The 19,760-nt window shown below is 38.6% G+C and overlaps 1 protein-coding gene across 2 annotated transcripts in view; it reads right to left on the bottom strand.

Moving 5' to 3' along the window:
* Positions 1–19: 19 nt before the first annotated feature.
* LOC115419661 (mitogen-activated protein kinase kinase kinase 12-like) overlaps positions 20–19,760 on the bottom strand; it is a 27,084-nt gene continuing 7,343 nt past the window's right edge. For both annotated transcript variants that reach the window (XM_030134572.1, XM_030134571.1), the window contains exons 2-14: positions 17,244–17,776; positions 14,973–15,156; positions 14,355–14,546; positions 13,305–13,463; positions 11,214–11,372; positions 10,889–10,997; positions 8,490–8,599; positions 8,037–8,153; positions 7,561–7,698; positions 5,539–6,247; positions 5,262–5,329; positions 2,935–3,235; positions 20–2,016 (exon numbers count right to left, since the gene is read on the bottom strand). In XM_030134572.1, the coding sequence (XP_029990432.1) occupies positions 1,930–2,016; positions 2,935–3,235; positions 5,262–5,329; positions 5,539–6,247; positions 7,561–7,698; positions 8,037–8,153; positions 8,490–8,599; positions 10,889–10,997; positions 11,214–11,372; positions 13,305–13,463; positions 14,355–14,546; positions 14,973–15,156; positions 17,244–17,736 (2,826 nt within the window). In that variant the 5' untranslated portion in view covers positions 17,737–17,776 and the 3' untranslated portion in view covers positions 20–1,929. The remainder of the gene's footprint in view (positions 2,017–2,934; positions 3,236–5,261; positions 5,330–5,538; positions 6,248–7,560; positions 7,699–8,036; positions 8,154–8,489; positions 8,600–10,888; positions 10,998–11,213; positions 11,373–13,304; positions 13,464–14,354; positions 14,547–14,972; positions 15,157–17,243; positions 17,777–19,760) is intronic.

The raw sequence follows: 19,760 nt of genomic DNA, 5'->3' as shown, positions 1-19,760 counted from the left end.
ACACAAATTCGACTCTTGAAGGTTTGATTATTTTTTATTTTAAACTGTTTCTTAAATATATTTATTGTACAATTACAGTAATGCAGTATAAAAAGCAAATATTTCAGTTCATACGGAGTTGTTTCAATCAGCATCATGGGAAATGAGTACCTCTGTGATCGAGACACTAGAGGGCAGTAGTTTTGCTTTTTGGCAACATCTCATCCTTCAGGAGGATTTCTAGCATTAAATCCTGGGGTGACATTCAGTTTAAAACATTTGAAAGCTTTTAACAAACATCAAATAACAGAAAACAAAGAAAAGTTAAACTGAAGCTGCCATTTGTAGCTTATAAAGTGGGACCTGATCAGTAAATGAAAGAACAGATGTGATGTGCTGTTGTAGTCACACTGAACCACATGCACAGATGAAGGCTAGTCAAGGGACAAAAACATCAACACCGGGGTTGTATTTATCGTACTGCCTACCACAAATGAGCCCTTACAGACTTGTCAAACTGTCCAGCTGAGAAAGCTTATAACAATAATGCTGTAGTATAGTATAATAGTGTCCTGTCTTGTTTTGTTCCGTCTTTGAATGTTTCTGCCACAGTTAAAGCTTATGACTTGTTAGTGGTTTATTCATAAAACCATCATAAATGAGTCTACTGTAATTATTCTACACAGTAAATACACTGTCAGTTTCAACAAAAAAGTGAGGGCACATAACACATACTATAATTTGCATTTTTTCTGACATCCTTTGAATGTTTTATGTCCCTGTCATCCATAGGCCTTCAGTCATTTAATTGTTAATAGGTTTTCCATACTTTCATGCTTTTTGATGCTATATAGACCCCTCAATGCTCAAAAGGATTTGTTCTACTGGTATTGCATTTTAAAACAGTAAACACTGCAATACTTTAAACATCTGCCCAGCATGAATCAGCGCCCTTTCCTTTGACCTGTGATGGGGCCAGAGCAGACATATTGCTTCTTCTTTGTTCACATGTTTTTCCTTTTTTTTCTGTGTTCTGATGCTCAGCAGGTACAAAGGTACATTCTATGACCATGAGCTTCTAGAGGTTAAAAAAAAAGGAGCGCCACTTAATTAAAAACATCAGCACCTTTAAATTATACAATCTCACATTTTAAAAATTTGTTCATTTTACAACATCACATACAGTATTTATATTGATATTAAAACATACAAGTAGAAAATGGCAACATACCAGTGATGCATGACAGTAATAAATAAAAAATGTAAACAACTCAAACTGATAATGTAAACATTGTTTTACAATGATCAACAAATTCCCTGTAAAGTAACAATAAATTAGTCAGTGCATGTTGTTTTGAGGGGAAATGACACACTGATTACATGGAAATCAGAACTTAACATGAATTAAGTGCAACAGCAATATCAGTGGTTCCTGCACTTAATATGGACACTTAAAGACGCCCTGAAAGGATTTTATGTTTTGTTCACAACAGAAAGATTTTGCAGAAATATGACACAATGTAAAATGACATGACACACATTTTCCTGACAGAATAAAAATACTAACTGACATGAAACATTAGTTGGTGGTTGGTGATGGTCTCATCTGAATGAGGTGTCTGTTACTGAGGTGTTTTTTTGATGTTTTGCTGCAAAGCTGATCTCAAGCCTGTTACTTTGTCGTTGAGGGTAGTACCCTTATTCAGTTTCACATCCCTATGATCCATTTATGTCAACAGAAATGGGATTTTCCTGTTCTGTCTGGGATATCAGGTACATGAAATCAGCACACACTGGTTCTCTAGTTTCTTTTTTCCTCCTGTGTCATGAGGAGACGGGTGAGTATTTTCTGCCCCTTTGTGAGGCCCCTGATTAGAATGCTGTCTTTTCTGTTTCCAGGCGGGATAGTTTTGGTTTGTGGATGTCTGAATGGAGTAAGGTGATGAGTTTTCACCAGTTGTTTGAAGGTTGGCTTGCCTCCGCACTGCAAGAGTGGTCCAGCTCAGCACTGTCACAGTCCGAGTCATCATACAGACCCTGGTTTAGGGAAAACATTTTCAACATTAAACTCTAGTTTTTTTTTCAGTTAATGACAATGAGTCCTTTCTCTACGTATCCAGTTATAACGTGTAGTGTGCAGGAGTTCTGCAGGTATCAGCAAATCTAATTTAATGCTTTTTAATGCGCTTTTTAATACCACTTTAAACAAATTCAATGTCCAAGTCCAACTGCAGATATACAGGGTGTCCCATAAGTCTCCATACATAGGAAAAATAAACGTTTCTTGACATAAACCATTTTTATTTATATAATATGCTCTATATGACTGCCATTTTGTCGGGAACACATTTCAATGCGTGTCCTCCACTGCTGAAGAACTATAAAGAAGAAATATAAAGAAATACATGTTAGAACCATATGCATTATGTCTCCTATGTATGGAGACTTATGGGACACCCTGTAGTTTTATATATAGTTTTATGACAGTTTACCATCGACAAGCTTTAACCAGGTTCTGAATAGTTCCTCCTCCAATCACTACCGCTGAAACTTGCATTTTCCCATTTTTCCAACATTTGCTAATATTCTCTCCACTCTTTCACCACAGCATGAGCACGCTCACAGCACATTGCATTCCAAGCATCCACTGTTGATGACTTTGTGCATTGGCAATAGCCAATTAAAGAGTTCTGCCTGTCAATTATCACACTATACTTCCGATCAAAATTCTTAAATGTTTATATAATAAAATAAATCGTGAATAACAATGCTTTTTTTTCCATCAAGTGTATTTAATTTTTTAATGCCTCTGGATATCGAATTTAATGCTTTTTAATGCCATTTAAGGCCTTAATTTTCACAAAATCTATTTAATGACTTTTAAATCTTTTTAATGACCTGCAGAAACCCTGGTGTGGTGTGTCCCCATTCACTCACACACTGACTGTATCTTACCTCATAATTGTGGTCATTTGTAGCCAGCTGGGTCTTAACTTGTCTAAGAGCAGCTTCTTTCTCAGATAACCCATCAGAGCCCAGCTGGGTCGGGTCAGACGGGTCAGCGGGGATCTCAGAGCCTTGAGACAACAGGTCATCGCTCTTGTCGTCCAGACGTTCATCAGTGTTGGTGCTGACCACATCAGGTGTGCCACTGTGAGAGTGGTCCGTGGTGTTTCCCTCCTCACCATCTGAGACCGACAGATTCTCAGAACTGAAGGTGGACAGGGACTGACACTTGGTCATACTCACAGGACGCCTGGAGTTGGACACGACAGGACAAAATGGATACATACATTCAGTAAGAGGTTACGTATATAATTAGATATTCACTTTACTTCATTAAATGTAATTAAAAAACACAAACCACCAGGCATCACCAAGCTCATGATGATACATTTTAATCAACCATGTAAGTAGATATTTACACAATGTGATAATAGTATGACAATATTATGATAGTGATTGAGGGTGGGACAAAATATTGATACAGGGATATACTGTATATTGCTTCCTCTTGATATGTATTGATACACTGGTGTCAAATATCAATAACTGTATTAAAACAAACAGTACAGGTACAAACTAGCAGTAAAATCAACAGAGACACTTCTATTGAATATCGTCAGCCTCATAGCATAATGGCCTAAGTAACATTTTTGGCCATATTGTGATCTCTATGTAACTTTACTCTCCTAACACTGCTGATTCATTTTTCACCACTGGCTATGACTTGAAAAAACATGACTGGCAATTATGTTGTGAGGCTAATGATATGGGAGTTGTAGTCTGTGTGTGAGTTAAAGCTGAGCTGAAACTGAGACTCATTTCATCTCAGTTGTCTAATTCTAATTGAAACTAACCAGAGGTGTCAAGTAAGTTACCTTCTTAAATAGAAATTTTGGTTATCTATACTTTACTGGAGTAATTATTTTTCAGCCGACTTTTTACTTCTACACCATACATTTTCACGCAATTACCTGTACTTTCTACTCCTTACATTATAAAAATGGCCTCATTACTCCTGTTTCATTCCTGCTTGTCGTCGTTCAAATAAAAAAAAAAAAACTATCCAGATAAATCGCACCATCCAGATAGAGTGAATTTGATTATGGTTGGATGAGAAGTATAAACATATACCATTCCAACACCCTACTGGTTTGTACGCGACCCTTCGCACCTGACTTTTTGCACCATTCCAATACTTATATTCAACTAGTCATCATATCTTCAGCTCCATGAAACACGATAATGCTCAGTAGTACACATATATGGTTCTTTAATACGTTTGCATTGTACTAAAATGCATTCATTTTCAGTGGGTTTATACGAGGGCCGTTCAATAAGTTCATGGCCTCACCCAGAACGTAACAACACAGACTGGTAGTTTATATTTTATTTTTCAACATAATCTCCATTTACAGCAATGCACTTGGTCCATCGATGTTCAAGCATCACTATCCCATCACGAAAGAATGTAACATCCTGTATTATAACAACCAGTATTTCTGGGTGAGGCCATGAACTTAATTAACAGCCCTCGTATGCGGCTGAAACAGGTAGACTAGTGCATCCCAAATGCTTCAACATTAACATTTTAATATAACATTATAGTCATTATGGCCTTTAGAAAAATGTTTTTTGGGGAGGTGGCACCACCTAAGCTTTTGTCCTAATGGCATTTTTTTCCCCTTACATTTACTTAAATACTTTACGTAGTTTTGAAACCAGTACTTTTACACTTTTACTTGAGTAAAAAGCTTGAGTTGATACTTCAACTTCTACAGAAGTCTTTTTAAACCCTTGTCTCTATACTTCAACCTGAGTATGTGAACACTTTTGGCACCTAAGAAACAAACACCACAGTGCAGTGCACAAACTACTTTTTGAGTATTGCATGACATTTTTTCTTCTTCAGTTACACTGTAATCTTGTCTTGCAATTTACAGTCAGTCAGTCTTTCATGATTCGGATTCGCATCAGAATTTTGATCAGAGTGCTAAGGTTTGCGATTTCTACTCTTCATAATGATGCTATGATGAATTAAAGGCCCTCTAAGTTTATGTAGAAAGATAAGGATAGAACTTTAACATAACAAACCACAACAGATGCCAAAAAGGAGATGCAGTGAAATGAGACCTATTCACAAAAGCAGGTAAAACAGCTGCATGAGTGTACTAAGGGAGTGGGGGTTCACAATATGAACATGTTGTTGTCTTGTACGGATTCACAGATGTAAATGTCAAAAGGGAGATGATATAATGGATGGGTTTAACATTGCTTACCGTCTTCGTGGTAACTCCACTTCACTGTCCACTTCTCCTTCTTCTTCCTCAGATGACACTCCACGTCTCTGTTGAGAAAATAAACATGTTGGACTTCAGTGGATGCTGTAGGATAACTGATGAGATATGACCATGATTAGGCACTGGGCGCATACATTTTTTTCACCTAAAACTCCTGGGTCTGGGTCTTTGGGTTTTATTGGGTGAATACTTCCTCTTTGAACTGAATGTCCTATCCTACATATATGTATTTATCAGTCATATTTATCAGTCTCACCTGACTCCGTGTGACTGCTGCCCTGTAGAGCAGTGCTGAAGGTGTAAGACGTTGACTCCTGGGTGAGCGCGTGATCACCGTCCCGTCATCCTTCTCCTCGCCATCATGAGGAACACGGGTGCTCCCGATCACAGAGGCCCTCCCTGCAGCCGCTCCCCGGCCACAGGGTGAGTCTGGACTGCTGGAGAACGGAATAGACGCTGCATCTTCACTGGGCGTGTCACTGCGTGGAGGAGTTTCTGCTAGGTCATCAGTCCCAACACCCACATCTGCCCCCTCCTCCACCCCTCCAGTCCTGCTCTCCTCCAACCCAGCTGAGGCGCTCTGACTACCTGCTCTGTCAAGCCCCGGCTTCATCTGTCCCTTCCTCCGGCCTTCAGCCTCCAAGGTGGTTGAAATGAGATCAGGGCTGGAGGAGGACATTTTCTTCAGCAGCAGGTCGTGCTGCAGACCCCTGAGGGCTGCACTGGGGTCTAAATGCTGCTTGCTGCTGGGAACAGAAGACGTGGTGCTGACCATTGCTAAAGAGGACGACAGTGTTGCCTTCAGCTGAGCCAAGTCCCCGCTGCTGCCTTTGCCGGCCTTCCTGTAGCGTGGTTTCCCTCTGCGTGATCGGCCAGGGGATGTAGAGCCCTTGTTCGGGATTGTGACCTGGGTCATGGATGAATCCAGTTTGGGGAGGATGACTTCTGACTTAAGGAGGTCTGGCCTGATTGGAAATTATAAGACATTTATTACCTTATAATGCAAAATAGCTTGCCAACTCATTTCCTGCATGATTTACACAGAAAGAAAGACTAAACTCTATATTTTTGTTATTTTACAGGTATCTGATCAGGTTTGTGGCTCTTGGTCCAACTACTGCTAATGATGCAAATTCTTACAAATGTCAGAAATACAGGGTGGGGAAGCAAACTTTACAATATTTTGAGGCAGGGATTGAAAGACAGTGTATGACCAATTAGTTTATTGAAAGTCATGAGAATTTATTTGCCACAAGAAAATTTACATAATAGAAAATGTTTTTATTCTATGTGTCCTCCTTCTTTCTCAATAACTGCCTTCACACGCTTCCTGAAACTTGCGCAAGTGTTCCTCAAATATTCGGGTGACAACTTCTCCCATTCTTCTTTAATAGTATCTTCCAGACTTTCTCGTAATAGTTTTGCTCATAGTCATTCTCTTCTTTACATTATAAACAGTCTTTATGGACACTCCAACTATTTTTGAAATCTCCTTTGGTGTGACGAGTGCATTCAGCAAATCACACACTCTTTGACGTTTGCTTTCTTGATTACTCATATGGGCAAAAGTTTCTGAAAAGGTATGGATAATAGCGTTAGGCATGATTATGACATCAATATATGTTTGGTTTCAAAACAATTAACGTAGTGCCTGCTGAGAAAAAACAACTAAATGTTCATTGTAAATTTTGCTTCCCCACCCTGTACACAAACCCAAACTTTTAGAGATGACAAAATTGGTAAAACAGCAGGGTGGTGGACTATTTAGCATACAGCACATTACTCAAACAAGTGACAATACTGTATGAGACAGATTCTCTGATGTGGATTAGGCCTAATCTGGGACTAGGACAAACATTCACAATGAAGACCTCCATCTAGTTGGTTTTAAGCATTGAACAAGATTTAATCCATGTCTGCCAAATTGAACCTATTGTTAGAAACTGTTTAAAGCCATAGTTTTGGTACATTAATGAGTATTTTGGGCATCAGGATGATGCTTGTTGGCTTTCTGAAAAATAACATATAGTGTCTGTTTCAGGTTGTGGCTCAATACAGGTTGTTAAAAATTAGTTGTGAAAAACATCTCAGGACTAATATATTTGTACAATAAATATATTACTCTGGTCTATTCATTAAATTTTCTGATTTTTGAGTACAAGTGCATTACTAATACATTACTAAACCCATGCTCTGACATACACAATTTCTAGTCCAAATGCAACATGACCAAAATGCCTTCATACCCAGCAGGTTGTGAATGTTGATACTGTCTCACCTCTTGCTGTGTGAGGGCAGTTTCTGAGGTACATTGCGTTTTTTCATGAGTTTCTCCATTGAGTTGGAGGAGGCCGACTGTCTGGAACTGTGATGCTTGAAGCAACCCGGGTACTTCCTGTCCAGCGACTGCTCCCTCCTGACAGTTAAACACAAAGTCAATACTTGTTTGATGGATGTTGGTGGATACTTAACGTGGCATAAAAGAGTACAGTTACATGCAATGGCTTTATGTGACTGGATCTAATGACCAAGTGCTTCACTTAGAAGAGGGAACACTTGTGCTTTACACATACTGTACACTGTTCAGCTACTGTGGTTGGATAATAAGCAATAAGTGAAGCAACTGTTTTCCTGAGGTTACAGTGGGACTAATTTCTCTTTAATTCCCACTCTCTGCCTCTGGTTTTATTGATTTGTAATCATTTTTTAATAAATCAGTATGAATAGAAGGTAAGCATTTATCTGTTATCATACCTTAGCAGCTCTTTCTCTTTGATTTCCAGCTGTAGCATGATAGCGTTGAGCTCCATGTAGAGGTTGTTGGCCCGCTCCAGTTTCCTCTCATAATGCTCTCGGATGTCTAGTGCATGTCTGAGTGAGTAGAGGGGGGGGATCAATTAGTAGAGACACTTTTATCCTTCTCTTCATTGTTTCTACACTTATTAGGGCTGAAATGGCCACTTATTTTCATTATCAAAGAATCTGCAAATACTTTTCTCAGGGAATTAATGAATAAAATGTCAAAAATAGTGAAAAAGCCTCTTGTAATTTTTAAACCTTAAGTGGTGTCTTCAGAATGTTTATTTTGATAATTAATCACTGAAAAACCAAAGATTATTCCCCTTCTCTTTGTATTAATAGTGACAAAGAAAAGGGAATTATTTGGCATTTTTTAAAACCACCTAAATACTTAATGGGTTTTCTAACCTCAGTTCTTCCCTGCGTCGTTTGATCAGCTCCTCATCTAGTCTGTGAAGGCACGTCCCCTCAGATTTGATCTTCTCAAAGTGGTGCCTGACCTCGTCTCTCCACTCCGCCTACCAGGAAGCAAACAACACATCCATCACAGCAGGTATTAATGACTTCATCAATCACAGGAGCATTTTACTATTACACAATCTTTCAGCCAACAACCTCATGGGTGTCCATGATAAAATTGTCCATGATAAAACTTGCACTTTTTCTTCATTATTCATTTTTTTAATAGATGCTGCAATTACATCTGTCCTTGCAGTATTGTATTAGTACACTGGTCTGCATGCAAAATGTTTCCAGAGTAAAAGTAGTGTGACTTTGCTAAATTTGGGTCACTAATGAAGAAAAATGGAGTCAAGAGTGCTTGTAGGCTGTAGTTATCAAGACACAGTACTGGGTCAAAATGTGAAAATTTTTTTTATTCAAATTTTTATTCAAAACAGTCTCACAACATATTACACAGGACATCATTTTTTTTAAAAGAAAAAAGGGGTATCAGTATTGGAAATGTGAAATTCTGTTCATTAATGAGAGAACCGACATTAATCAAATAATTTGTGTTCTGCTTCAAAACACTGTCTACACGTTAAAATGCATTCACTTTTCACGTTCTGCCTAGTGTTAGATTTATAAATCTATTATATAAATATGAATAAACTTATATGTATACTGTATATAATGACACTTTGCCATATTTCTTGTATATATTAACCAAACACTTGTCAGTTGTTTTATTTCAAAAAAATAGACCAGTATTCTTGATGTACTGCCACCATTCCTCAATGTGAAATGTTAGACAACAAAACTAGACCTCATTTTGAGTTATTATACAAATGGATAAATATATTGCAGAGAATCAAGTTAATTGTACCTCAGTGTGGCATAAAAAAGCCCTTAATTTGCAGAGAGACTGTGTATCAGTGAAATGAAACCCATTAAGCTGTCAGATAATAATCAATACACAGAGAGCAAAACCGAACATGAACTGACATGACATGAACACACATACACAAAAAATGCAGTGTGGGCATTTTGGTGCACACAGTGGAGCGTGGCCGCTGTTATCTGATACCTGTCATATCAAAAGACAAAGGAAGTCCAATATGCACACAATTTGTGTGTGTGTGTGTATTTGTGCAGTCTGTGCACGAGTGATGCTCTTATTAAACTAATGGACTCTGTGCGCACTCTTCCATGTCTCCAGTCCCTTCTTTTTCCCTCTCTTTGCTCTCTGCCTACCATTAGGGCAATCAATACACTCTACTAGCAAATACCTCTTTCAAACGTCACAAGAAAAATCCATTATGAGACAGAGAGGGAAGAAACTGGGGAGGGCTGCAACAGGCAGAAATACGGGATCAAGAATAAGTGGAGAGTGCAATGGAGGTTTTGTGTTTTGCATCATATGATATAATCAGATGAAGAGGTGATGGGTTACTGCACAGAGGAAGTTAAATCATATTCAGTTTGTGTGTTTTTGTGTACAAGTGTGTCGTATTAATTTACGGGCTTGAGTTCTAAACAGATCTGTGGTTTTGCATGGCTGAGTAAAGACATATTTTCTACACATCAATATTTCTCAAGCCCTGTCCTTGGGTTTGTGGTGGCCTTGTGCTCTTTCTTTGTTCCCAACCCCCATCCCATTAAAGAGAGACACACACCCTCCTTCTCCATCACACAGACCTTCCCAATCATCCGCTGATATAATGGAGGTCGAAATGGTTCTCCGTTTGACCAGAAATCACCACTCACACCACTATGACAGGCTGGTAAGGCCGAGGAACCAGTAATAATATGTTGTGATTGAAGGGACAGGTATTATTAGTGAGATCCCAGGAGGTCTGGGGTCCCAGTGCAGCTGCATGCTCTGCGCTGCCCTTAGTTACTGCAGCAGACTGGAAACAAATGGCTCGACAGCAAAATGACTATTAGAGATACTGGATGTTGCTGACAAGAGTTGTCTTTAGTGGAGAGACATATAGAGCCAATTTGCTGGCTTTGTCAGATGTCTATCTGAGTTATAGTCAGACAGTTACAACCAGGGGTTAATCCAACTTGTTGTCAGTTGTATTTTCTCATAATTATTTATCTATTTATTTAACATTTTTTAACCATGAAAGCTGATAGCATCCTGCATTTGCTGTTTTATTCTCTAAATGTTAAAATAAAGACAACACAACATGACTGTGACATGAATGTGAGTTATAACACAAATTCAAAATAAATAAATAAATAACTTAAATTGAATTTAAGAATGTGAATTGCATCACACATAGTTCTTGCTGAACTGACACTGACTGTGACTAAAACCAGTAGAAACCAGTCATGTAAAAAGTAAAGAAGGAGTTTACCTGTGACTGAAAATACGTTTCTTGTGGTGTGGATAAGATGTCTGCAGATGCAATGTCGAGATGCAAGAGAATCTGACGGAATGAAGGTCTGTTCCTTGGCTTGCAGTTCCTGTGAACGATTAAAGTACATATTCATTAATAGTGAATCTTATTAATATTATAACATTTGAAATCAACACTTTAGTCTCCAGGTTTGTGTTTTTCTCGGTGCATAACTTGACAATATTTTTATTCTAAATAACATAAACTCAAAATCCTCCTAACACCCTAACTTCTTTTTGTGTATCATTCTCCTTCTCCTTGCCCTCCTCTTTCCCTTACTCACCAGCATTGCCTCAAAAGCAGTTTGAAGCTGTCAGGACAGCTATCGGGTACAGGCAGCTGTAGGCTGTTGTTGCCCACTCCCCAGATGATAGCGGAGGAGTCCACATCCTTATAGGGCACCTCTCCTGTCAACATCTCCCACAGAACGACACCAAATGACCTGTGGGGACATAAGGCACATTTACTTTTGGGCAGTTGGATAAAGATGTGAAGTGAGCAGACGACAGGTGGAATGAATGAAATGTTACACTTTTAACTTTTGGGGACACAAACAGTTGTTATATCAGATGGGTACTTTAGGATTTTTCATGTAAAAGTATTTGTCAAACTAGTATTATCAAGCTTTCAAAAGTTTGGAAGGATGTGGTAGTATATTTGACTCTGTATTTTACATTACGTATACCTCCAAATAAACCACAGTATCTGAACATAAATGGTGAAATTGTCTTTTTGTCAAAATTTTAACTTTTCTTTTATAAATATAGGAATTTCATTGATGAGTCCATGCTCTATCTATGTTTTTGCACAGAGTCCAGAGTCAGTCATGAACCTGCCCATGGGAAGTTAACTAAGGAAAATGCTGCTGATGAGTCTGTGGTTGCCATAGCTACCATGTACAGTATCCAAGGTGCTAGCAGCATCACAAAGAGCGCTGTGGGGGTGTGCCAAGTTATGTTTACATGTTTTTTTTTAGAATTGCTCCATCCCCATGTTTAAGTGTATATGTTATATTCATCTTTTAGCAGTCTTCAATGCATTATAAGCAATGCAGAGGAGTACAACTGAACTGAATCATTTACTTGTCAGATAAGATGTTCATACCCTTCACAAAATTCATCACTTATTATATAAAGGAATTTTGCTATATAATGCGTTTCAGGAACTGCAAATATTTTGGAGTTTGAGAATCTGTATTTCTTCATTAATGTGCAGAATATAGTGCTTAAACATGTAGCCTTTAGGGTAATTATTAATTCACAGTTTTATTCTATTTTCTTTCATTTATGTCATCTGCTAATGTCTATGACCAACTGCTAATGGCAGTTGTGTTGGCAGAGATAAAATAGTAAATACAATTGTTAATATAATTGTTACGAACAATTATATTTTGCTTAGTATTTTGAGACAGTATGGTTATGTCCGCCTAAGTTACTGCATTCCTTATGAAAATGTGTCATATAGTCATTTAACCTGTATATGTGTATTATATGATATTGAAAAACAAACCAGACCACGGTCTTTCTTTCTGACTGTCTTTATATGGAAAGGACTACTATAAAATGGTTTACATAAATGTATTCAAAACTGTATGGTATACATCTAGGTTTTGGTTTCTTTTTACATCAAAGCTTTTTAATTCTATTTTCACTTCTCTGCTAATGCACTGTTGGCTCTCGGCCAAACCGTCTACAGGCTTGGAAGGTTATTCCAGCCTCTCCTGAGCACTGCAGCATCTGGCAAATCAATTATTAAATTAGCCAGCGTTCCTTTCAGGACGGAGTGGAAGAGTGATGATGAGGGACATAGGGTAAGAAAGAGAAGGAGAGAGAATGTAGTGGGAGAGATTGGGGTGTAACACAGGGCATCCCATCAGATATGGCAGAGGACCTATAGAATTTCATGTAATGAGATATTGTACATAATACTGTATAGATTTTCTGGAAATAGGATCCTGCACTCTATACTGTAGTAGGAGGCTGTGACTAATGAGATTTTATGTTGATTCAATGACAGATGATAAATGTTTAGGGAAAATTACATAAGTGTACAAACGCAGATATATTTAATGACATTACATTATATAAGATGTGAATGGAATTAATGAATTCCATGCTTGTGTTAATGTCTGAACTGAATTAATAACATTAAATATGCAGATTACTAAATTACAAGCAAACATGAAAATTAAACATACATTTTATACTTAATAAATATATGAGAGAAATGTTAGTTTGCTGAAAATGTATGTCTTTCGGGAATGGTTTCACAGAATTGCAGTTTACACTAATTGTTTTGACATGTAATGATAATGATAATCAAAACAGAGGTTCACAAAATCAAAAAGACAGTGTTAAAGCATCATGACACCTACCAAATGTCAACCTTTTCAGAGACAGGCTCATTGCGAATAACCTCCGGCGCCATCCAGGCGACTGTCCCTGCAAAGGACATCTTGGTGCTCTTGTCACTGAGCTCTTTGGATGTGCCAAAATCTGAAATCTTCACTGCATCATCATAGGTGATTAGCATGCTGGAATGAAATGTTGTCAAAATGTTAAAAGTGTTTTAGTTCACCTGTTCCCAAAGTTCAAGAAATGCTGAATTCACTGAACACGCTGCCATCATTTATCATAATAAACCTATTCATTGAGCCAGTCAGCAGTAAGACACCGTCATTCTACCTCCTGAGCAATGGTTTTACAGTTAGGGTGATAGGTAATTAGCCTTGTAGGTAATTTATCTAAAAATGAAAGCATGCCAGAAAGATTGATCTGTACAATGTAATGCAGACTAAAAAACTTGTACAACAAAGATTTAGATTGTCCTCTACATCTCATTTTGACAAATCAGACAAGCAGCTGCAGTGGGCGTCTAACCTCATTAAGATGCAGGACTGAGTGGTAAAGAATATCAGTCATAAACACTGACATCAGAGTCTACTACACTTTAGTATAATGATTCATTCTTTCTTTCTTTTCTTTTATTGACCTGATTAAGAAACTGCATTTCCCCCTGGAGATCAATAAAGCTCATCTGTATCTGAAACATTTATTGTTCCAGTTTTCATACCAGTCATACTGAAAATATCTCATATATTTGTCTTTGTCATATAAAACACAAGTAAACTCTCACCTTATATTAACATTTAGTAGGACAACAGGCAACATCAGAATATACTGTGCACTGATGTCAAACTACAGAGTCGCAGCTGCTATAAGTATTAATTTTCATGTTCATTGAGATTGTCATTGGCATATAATCAACAGCATTCTATATATATATATATATATATATATATATATATATATATATATATGAGACATATGCACTGGTTTTGTAGTGGTAAACCAGCCACTAAGTCAGTCATGTACTCTGACTTGCTGTATTGGATCTAAACTTAGTTGCTATAAAGAAAACTCACTTGGGTGACTTAAGGTCTCTGTGGATGATCTTGTGAAGATGAAGATAGTTCATGCCCCCAGCGATGCCCATGGCCCAGTCCATGAGCAGCGATGGGGTGATCTTCCTGCCTGCTCTCAGCACCTCATACAGCTGTCCTTGGGCACAGTATTCCATAATGATGCAGTAACATGGAGCCTGAGTACAGATACCCCTGAGGATGTGGAGAAGTATGCACAGTATGTTACAACATACATGAGTGATGACAAGACTAGTTATGCAACTTGGAAAAACTAATCACAACAGTAATCACATTGTCCTCCTTGGGTTGAAAATATGTAATAACTAATAAGCAGGAAGTTTAACAACCCATTTGTTTATCCCAAGGCTATATATTTTCTAGACACATGGACCAAGTGAACAGAAAAATCATTGTTAACTGTATTAAGTTCAAGTGTTACTATGATAAATGCTTCACTTCCTTATGATGGGAAAAGTAAACTAAGACTGACATTTTAAGGACAAAGTTAATAACTTTCAAAGGAGGGCACAGTTCCTGTCTAGATAGTTAATAACATCAACCGTATATCCATCTACAATAGTAGTACCAAACATACAATATAAGACAACTGGTACTAACTTGAATGTGATGATGTTGGGGTGTTTGAGCTTGCGCAGGTGCTTGATATCTGTTTCTTTGATATTTCTCACTTTCTTCACAGCTACTTCTTGTCCGTGCAGTTTGCCAAGAAATACAGCACCTTGAGCTCCACTACCCACCCACTGCAGGTCCGATATCTCCTCGAAAGGGACCTCCCAGCATTCTGCAAAAAGGAGAAGGTAAGGCCAATGTAGATGTTGAGTTTACCAATAGTAACATGTGAGCTATTCATGCAGAGCAAAGTGGGGTTTGGACCAAAGCGCAGCTGATTTTTAATGGCATAACATCTGTTTGGACTACAATTAAATACCCAAATTGCTCATTAGACGCATTTATATGCACTTTTCATTCTTTGTAGCTGCATCAAGATTTTTTGGTGAAGACCATTGTGTGATTCGTTTAAAAGAGCAGTATACATTTTAAAGCTTATAAAATTAAAATGTATATTTCTTTATTTTGTAAAGAATTATAACAAGAAAGCATAAAACCATCTGGTATACTGGAAAAGAAAAGGGTGAAACTGGGACCAGATATAAAAGCTTAAACTTCTAACAATAAATAAATCTGTTTTAAACACTGGTTTTCTAAGTATCGGGCTGATATCTTGTTATGTATTTGAACCTCACCTTAACCTACGACTGAGGATGTACAGGCAAACAGACAGGGAGCTCTAATCTCCTACGGGTAATACTCCCTCAGCCTCCTAAATCCTTCTTAGTGCCTTTGTGGGGCTGACGCGAAACAGGGGTCCAACGCTCAAGAGGGGGTTGGAGGAGAGAGGGGATTTGAGAGCCTAATGTGGTTGCATGGTGAATAGGAAGGTGGAGGGGTAGTGACGGTAGTGGCGGGGGAAGATCTGTGGGTGTGTGTAAAGAAAAAAGAGGGTAGGGGGATTCCCAAAGGGGCAGTAGGGGGTCCATGTGGCTGAAGACAGACTGTTAATACAGAGAAAATATACAACCGGCTTTGCTGCTGTCCTTAACCAGAGGAAAGAAGATTCAGACACATTTATCATATTAATAAGGGGGATATGAATGATTAATGATATCCACTGATTGATTATGGACCTGGTTTCTAATAAGCCCTTCAAATATCCCATGATATAGACACAAGACCACATCTGACACCAGACACCAGAATCCCCTGTCTGCTTTGTGTGTGATCTGAAAAATTATTTGAGACCCTCGCCAGGCAGCACACAGTCCTCCACAATCAATACAAAGCTGACAGTTTCCTAGGCAGCCCCTGTGGTTCATTGTTCTTTTCTATCACAGCTTTAAAAAAGCCACTGTGATATGGTAGGCAGACATTCAGGTGTGATAGCCCCATTTATTTGACTTTTATAATATCCGTTTTTCTCATCAGTCTGTATGTCTCCTTGTCATGCTGCACTGAGGAGGCGAGTAGAGAGGTACAGATGGGCTGGGAGTGATAACAGCACAGGATGAAAAGGAGACAATGAGATGGAAGAAGGAGGGGAGTGGATGGAGATGTGGAAGTCAAACGGGTGCTTAAATATCAGAAGGCTATAAAGACAAGGAGAGGTGTAAAACTGCCACCTTTATGGCCGACACTTTATTTGTTTTTAGCAAGTTTGTAAGTGGCATCTTATCCAAATTTATGCATTCAAGTCAACACTAAATTGTAGTGTTTCTATTTGTAGAAGTGTGTGTGTATTAATTTATTTCATCCTTATAGGGTATGTGTGTGTTCGTGTGTCAGGTTTGCGTTAATAGAGATGAGAGGCACAGGGTCAGAACATGGCCATGCATAATTCATGAAGCAGATTTGGCAGAGGAGTCCCGGGGGAGCTCTGCGCTATTGTAGTGGCTGCAGCCATAAACAACACAGCGTCACAGGGAGCTAGTTTCATTGGGGGGTAGCAGAGCGAAGGAGGTGGGGTGGGCACAAGCAGGAAAAAAAGATAGGGGGGGGGAATATCAGGGGAGAATAAGCCCTTTGCAGCTTTGATAGAGTCTCTCTCTGGCTGCATCTCTTTCACGTCAAGGAAGTGTTTGTTTACAACATGGCCTTTGTGGGAGTCACTTCTCTATCAGCTGTTTAATGTAATTAAATTGGTGGATACGATCATTTCATTAGCATATCAAAGCATAGACTAAAATTTAAATTGAGCCAGTGGTTGCTTTTATTAGCATACTAAAAGCAGCCATTGATTCCTGTTTGTGTATGTGTTTTATGTGTATTGTACTTTACAGAATGAAATGAAATGAATGTTATTATTAGACTTACCATCCAGGTCATGTTTATGCTCTGTGGAGTAAGCTTTGCCAATCATAGTCCAGACAGGCCGTAGACACCCAAACAACCCCTCCAGAAACCCTCCACCCCCTCCGTTAGACTGGCACTGTAGCCTGGCATCATCTGCCTGGTTTCGGATTGCGCTGCTGTCCAGCTCCTGTCCCTCTCCCTCTGTCCTTCCAGGACTCCCATCATGCTCATGGAGTTTCAAAACACTGTTGGCAAAGTGCTCTTGTTGCTCCTCACTTGGAGACTGGTTGTGCCCGGCAGTATGTCCTTCTCCTCCTCCGCCTCCGGGCTCCACTGCACTCCCTGTATCTATGGAGAGGACGTTTCGAAGGACACACTGGGTCGGGGTCAGGTCCATTTCCGGAGTGCAGGGTGTTTCCGCATCAAGCCGTCGAAAGGACGGAGGGTCCGAGAGTGGTGTGTTAAAACCGGACAGAGAGGGCGAGGGGGCACGAGGTTCATGGATGAGCGCCATGACAGACTGCAGTCATCAAAACAACTAGAAATCTGGGAGCCTTGAAGAGACAGAACAAAGAGAGAAGGAAACAGAATGGAAATTGTTACAAACCAAATTACTCTGGGAGCTGAAAATGCAAGAAAAGTTGACAACTTTCAGTGAAAGCAATGAACAGCTTTGACTGCAGTGGCAGCTATAGTTAAATCCAGCTGTAGCTAGATTTAACTATAGGTAATCTATAACACTTAGTCTGAATATTGACTGTCACCTCCTTCAGAAGTGGATGATTTAAACCCACTAAGAGAAGAAAATGTAGACAGAGTTACTAAATTAATATATATTGGATAGAAATACAACTGCCCAAATTTGATCCAAGCAGCTCTGACATATCTGCAAGTACTAGGATGTTTAACTAAGGTATTATATGATGTCCACTTCTGTCACTCACTGTGCTCAAGTTAAAGTCAGCAGTATAGTACCACCATTCTTACCACACACTGCTGGACTACAAATTCTGTACAATGGAGAGTAACTGACAGCACACAATTACATCTTAGTATTAAAAAAAATCTAAGCAGTTATTATACTGGAAAGTGAAATGAATCAGTACAGAAGCAATTATTTCCACAGAAAACAGGAAGGCTGCCATGACAGTAGGTTTATGCACCTCATTTAGTGTGTTTGTATGAAATGCATAATGTCCTCTGGCTTGTTTTTCACCATGTTAAATCTGATAAGCTGATATCACCTATTGACAATTCTGTATCAATACACATAGAAAAGATGATTTGGTGAAAAAACTGTTAAAATCAAGAACAAATCTGCTACATTTAAGCATTTCTCATGATTCATCACCTCTAACACCACTGGTACCGTTGTGTTAACTGACCAGAATGGGTAAAAGAGTCATGTACCCTGCAACAAGGGCATTAATATTTACGCATACACCATGAAGTATGCTTTCAGATATCAAATCAGTCCTTGAATATGTAGCATTTTCGCTCATGTGGTGATAAATCCAAGTAAGCCTCCTTTCAGCGGTACCTTTATAAAGTGCACAATCAATAACGTGCTTCACCACTTCTTATGCTGAAGTGACAACCTTATAATTTACACTGCATTACACCTCAGATAGCTTCTATTGCTGCAGCTTTACTGTGCATGAAAATACCAAGGCTGAAAACCGAATAATGCCATATATTATGTCTCCTGATTGGTGCAAGATCATTCATACATTACAACTGATCAAATAATGATTAATTATGAGAGTTCAAGCTTTAAAAAAAAAAAAAAAAAAGTCATTTCTTCAAGATCATTACTGTGTAAATGCTCAGCCGAGAGTGAAAATGCATGATTCCTTGTCAGAGCATTGGGTAGTGATTATTTCTACTCTACTGTAAGTGGCAAGGATCTATGACTTTGATAAAACAACACAATATTTAAAAAAAAATCTATGAAATACTAGCATCAATGTATTTTTTTTTAGTAAGAAATAAAGTAAACGAAGTGTGTTCATTTCAAAAACACTCCAACCTGGAGATAATAAGCTTGTGAAGTGTGAGGTGCACTCATCTGTTCCACATCCTCCTGTTTAAAGGTCAGTGTTACTCATCATACTGCATGTCAGATCATTATTCTCACCAGCCTAATGTGATAATTACTCTGATTAAGACTGAAATGCATCCTATCTGATGAAAGTGGTTTTACTATACCACCTACACACACACATACATAGCATTGTCAACAACATACATTTCCAAAAATATGCATAAAAGAGAATGACAGACAGCCTGGATGATTCATTAAGGAACCCACAACCATCAAGCTGAAAGTCTGGAAGAATCATCCTCATTATAATTTTCTGTGCACACCAAACCACTGAGACACATCTGCTGTCTGGAATAATCACACATCATTCACATCCGACTGATCCTGTCTGTTCATAGTGTTGCTTAGGCTCACTTTATTTCTAGGTATCAGCTGTGGAAGCTGCAGGAGCAAGCTATGGTCTGTTACAGGCCAGTGCATTGTGGATGCATGGG

The sequence above is a fragment of the Sphaeramia orbicularis genome, chromosome 5 (assembly GCF_902148855.1).
Source record: "Sphaeramia orbicularis chromosome 5, fSphaOr1.1, whole genome shotgun sequence".
NCBI lineage: Eukaryota > Metazoa > Chordata > Actinopteri > Kurtiformes > Apogonidae > Sphaeramia > Sphaeramia orbicularis.
This window is presented reverse-complemented; position numbering and strand designations above follow the sequence as displayed.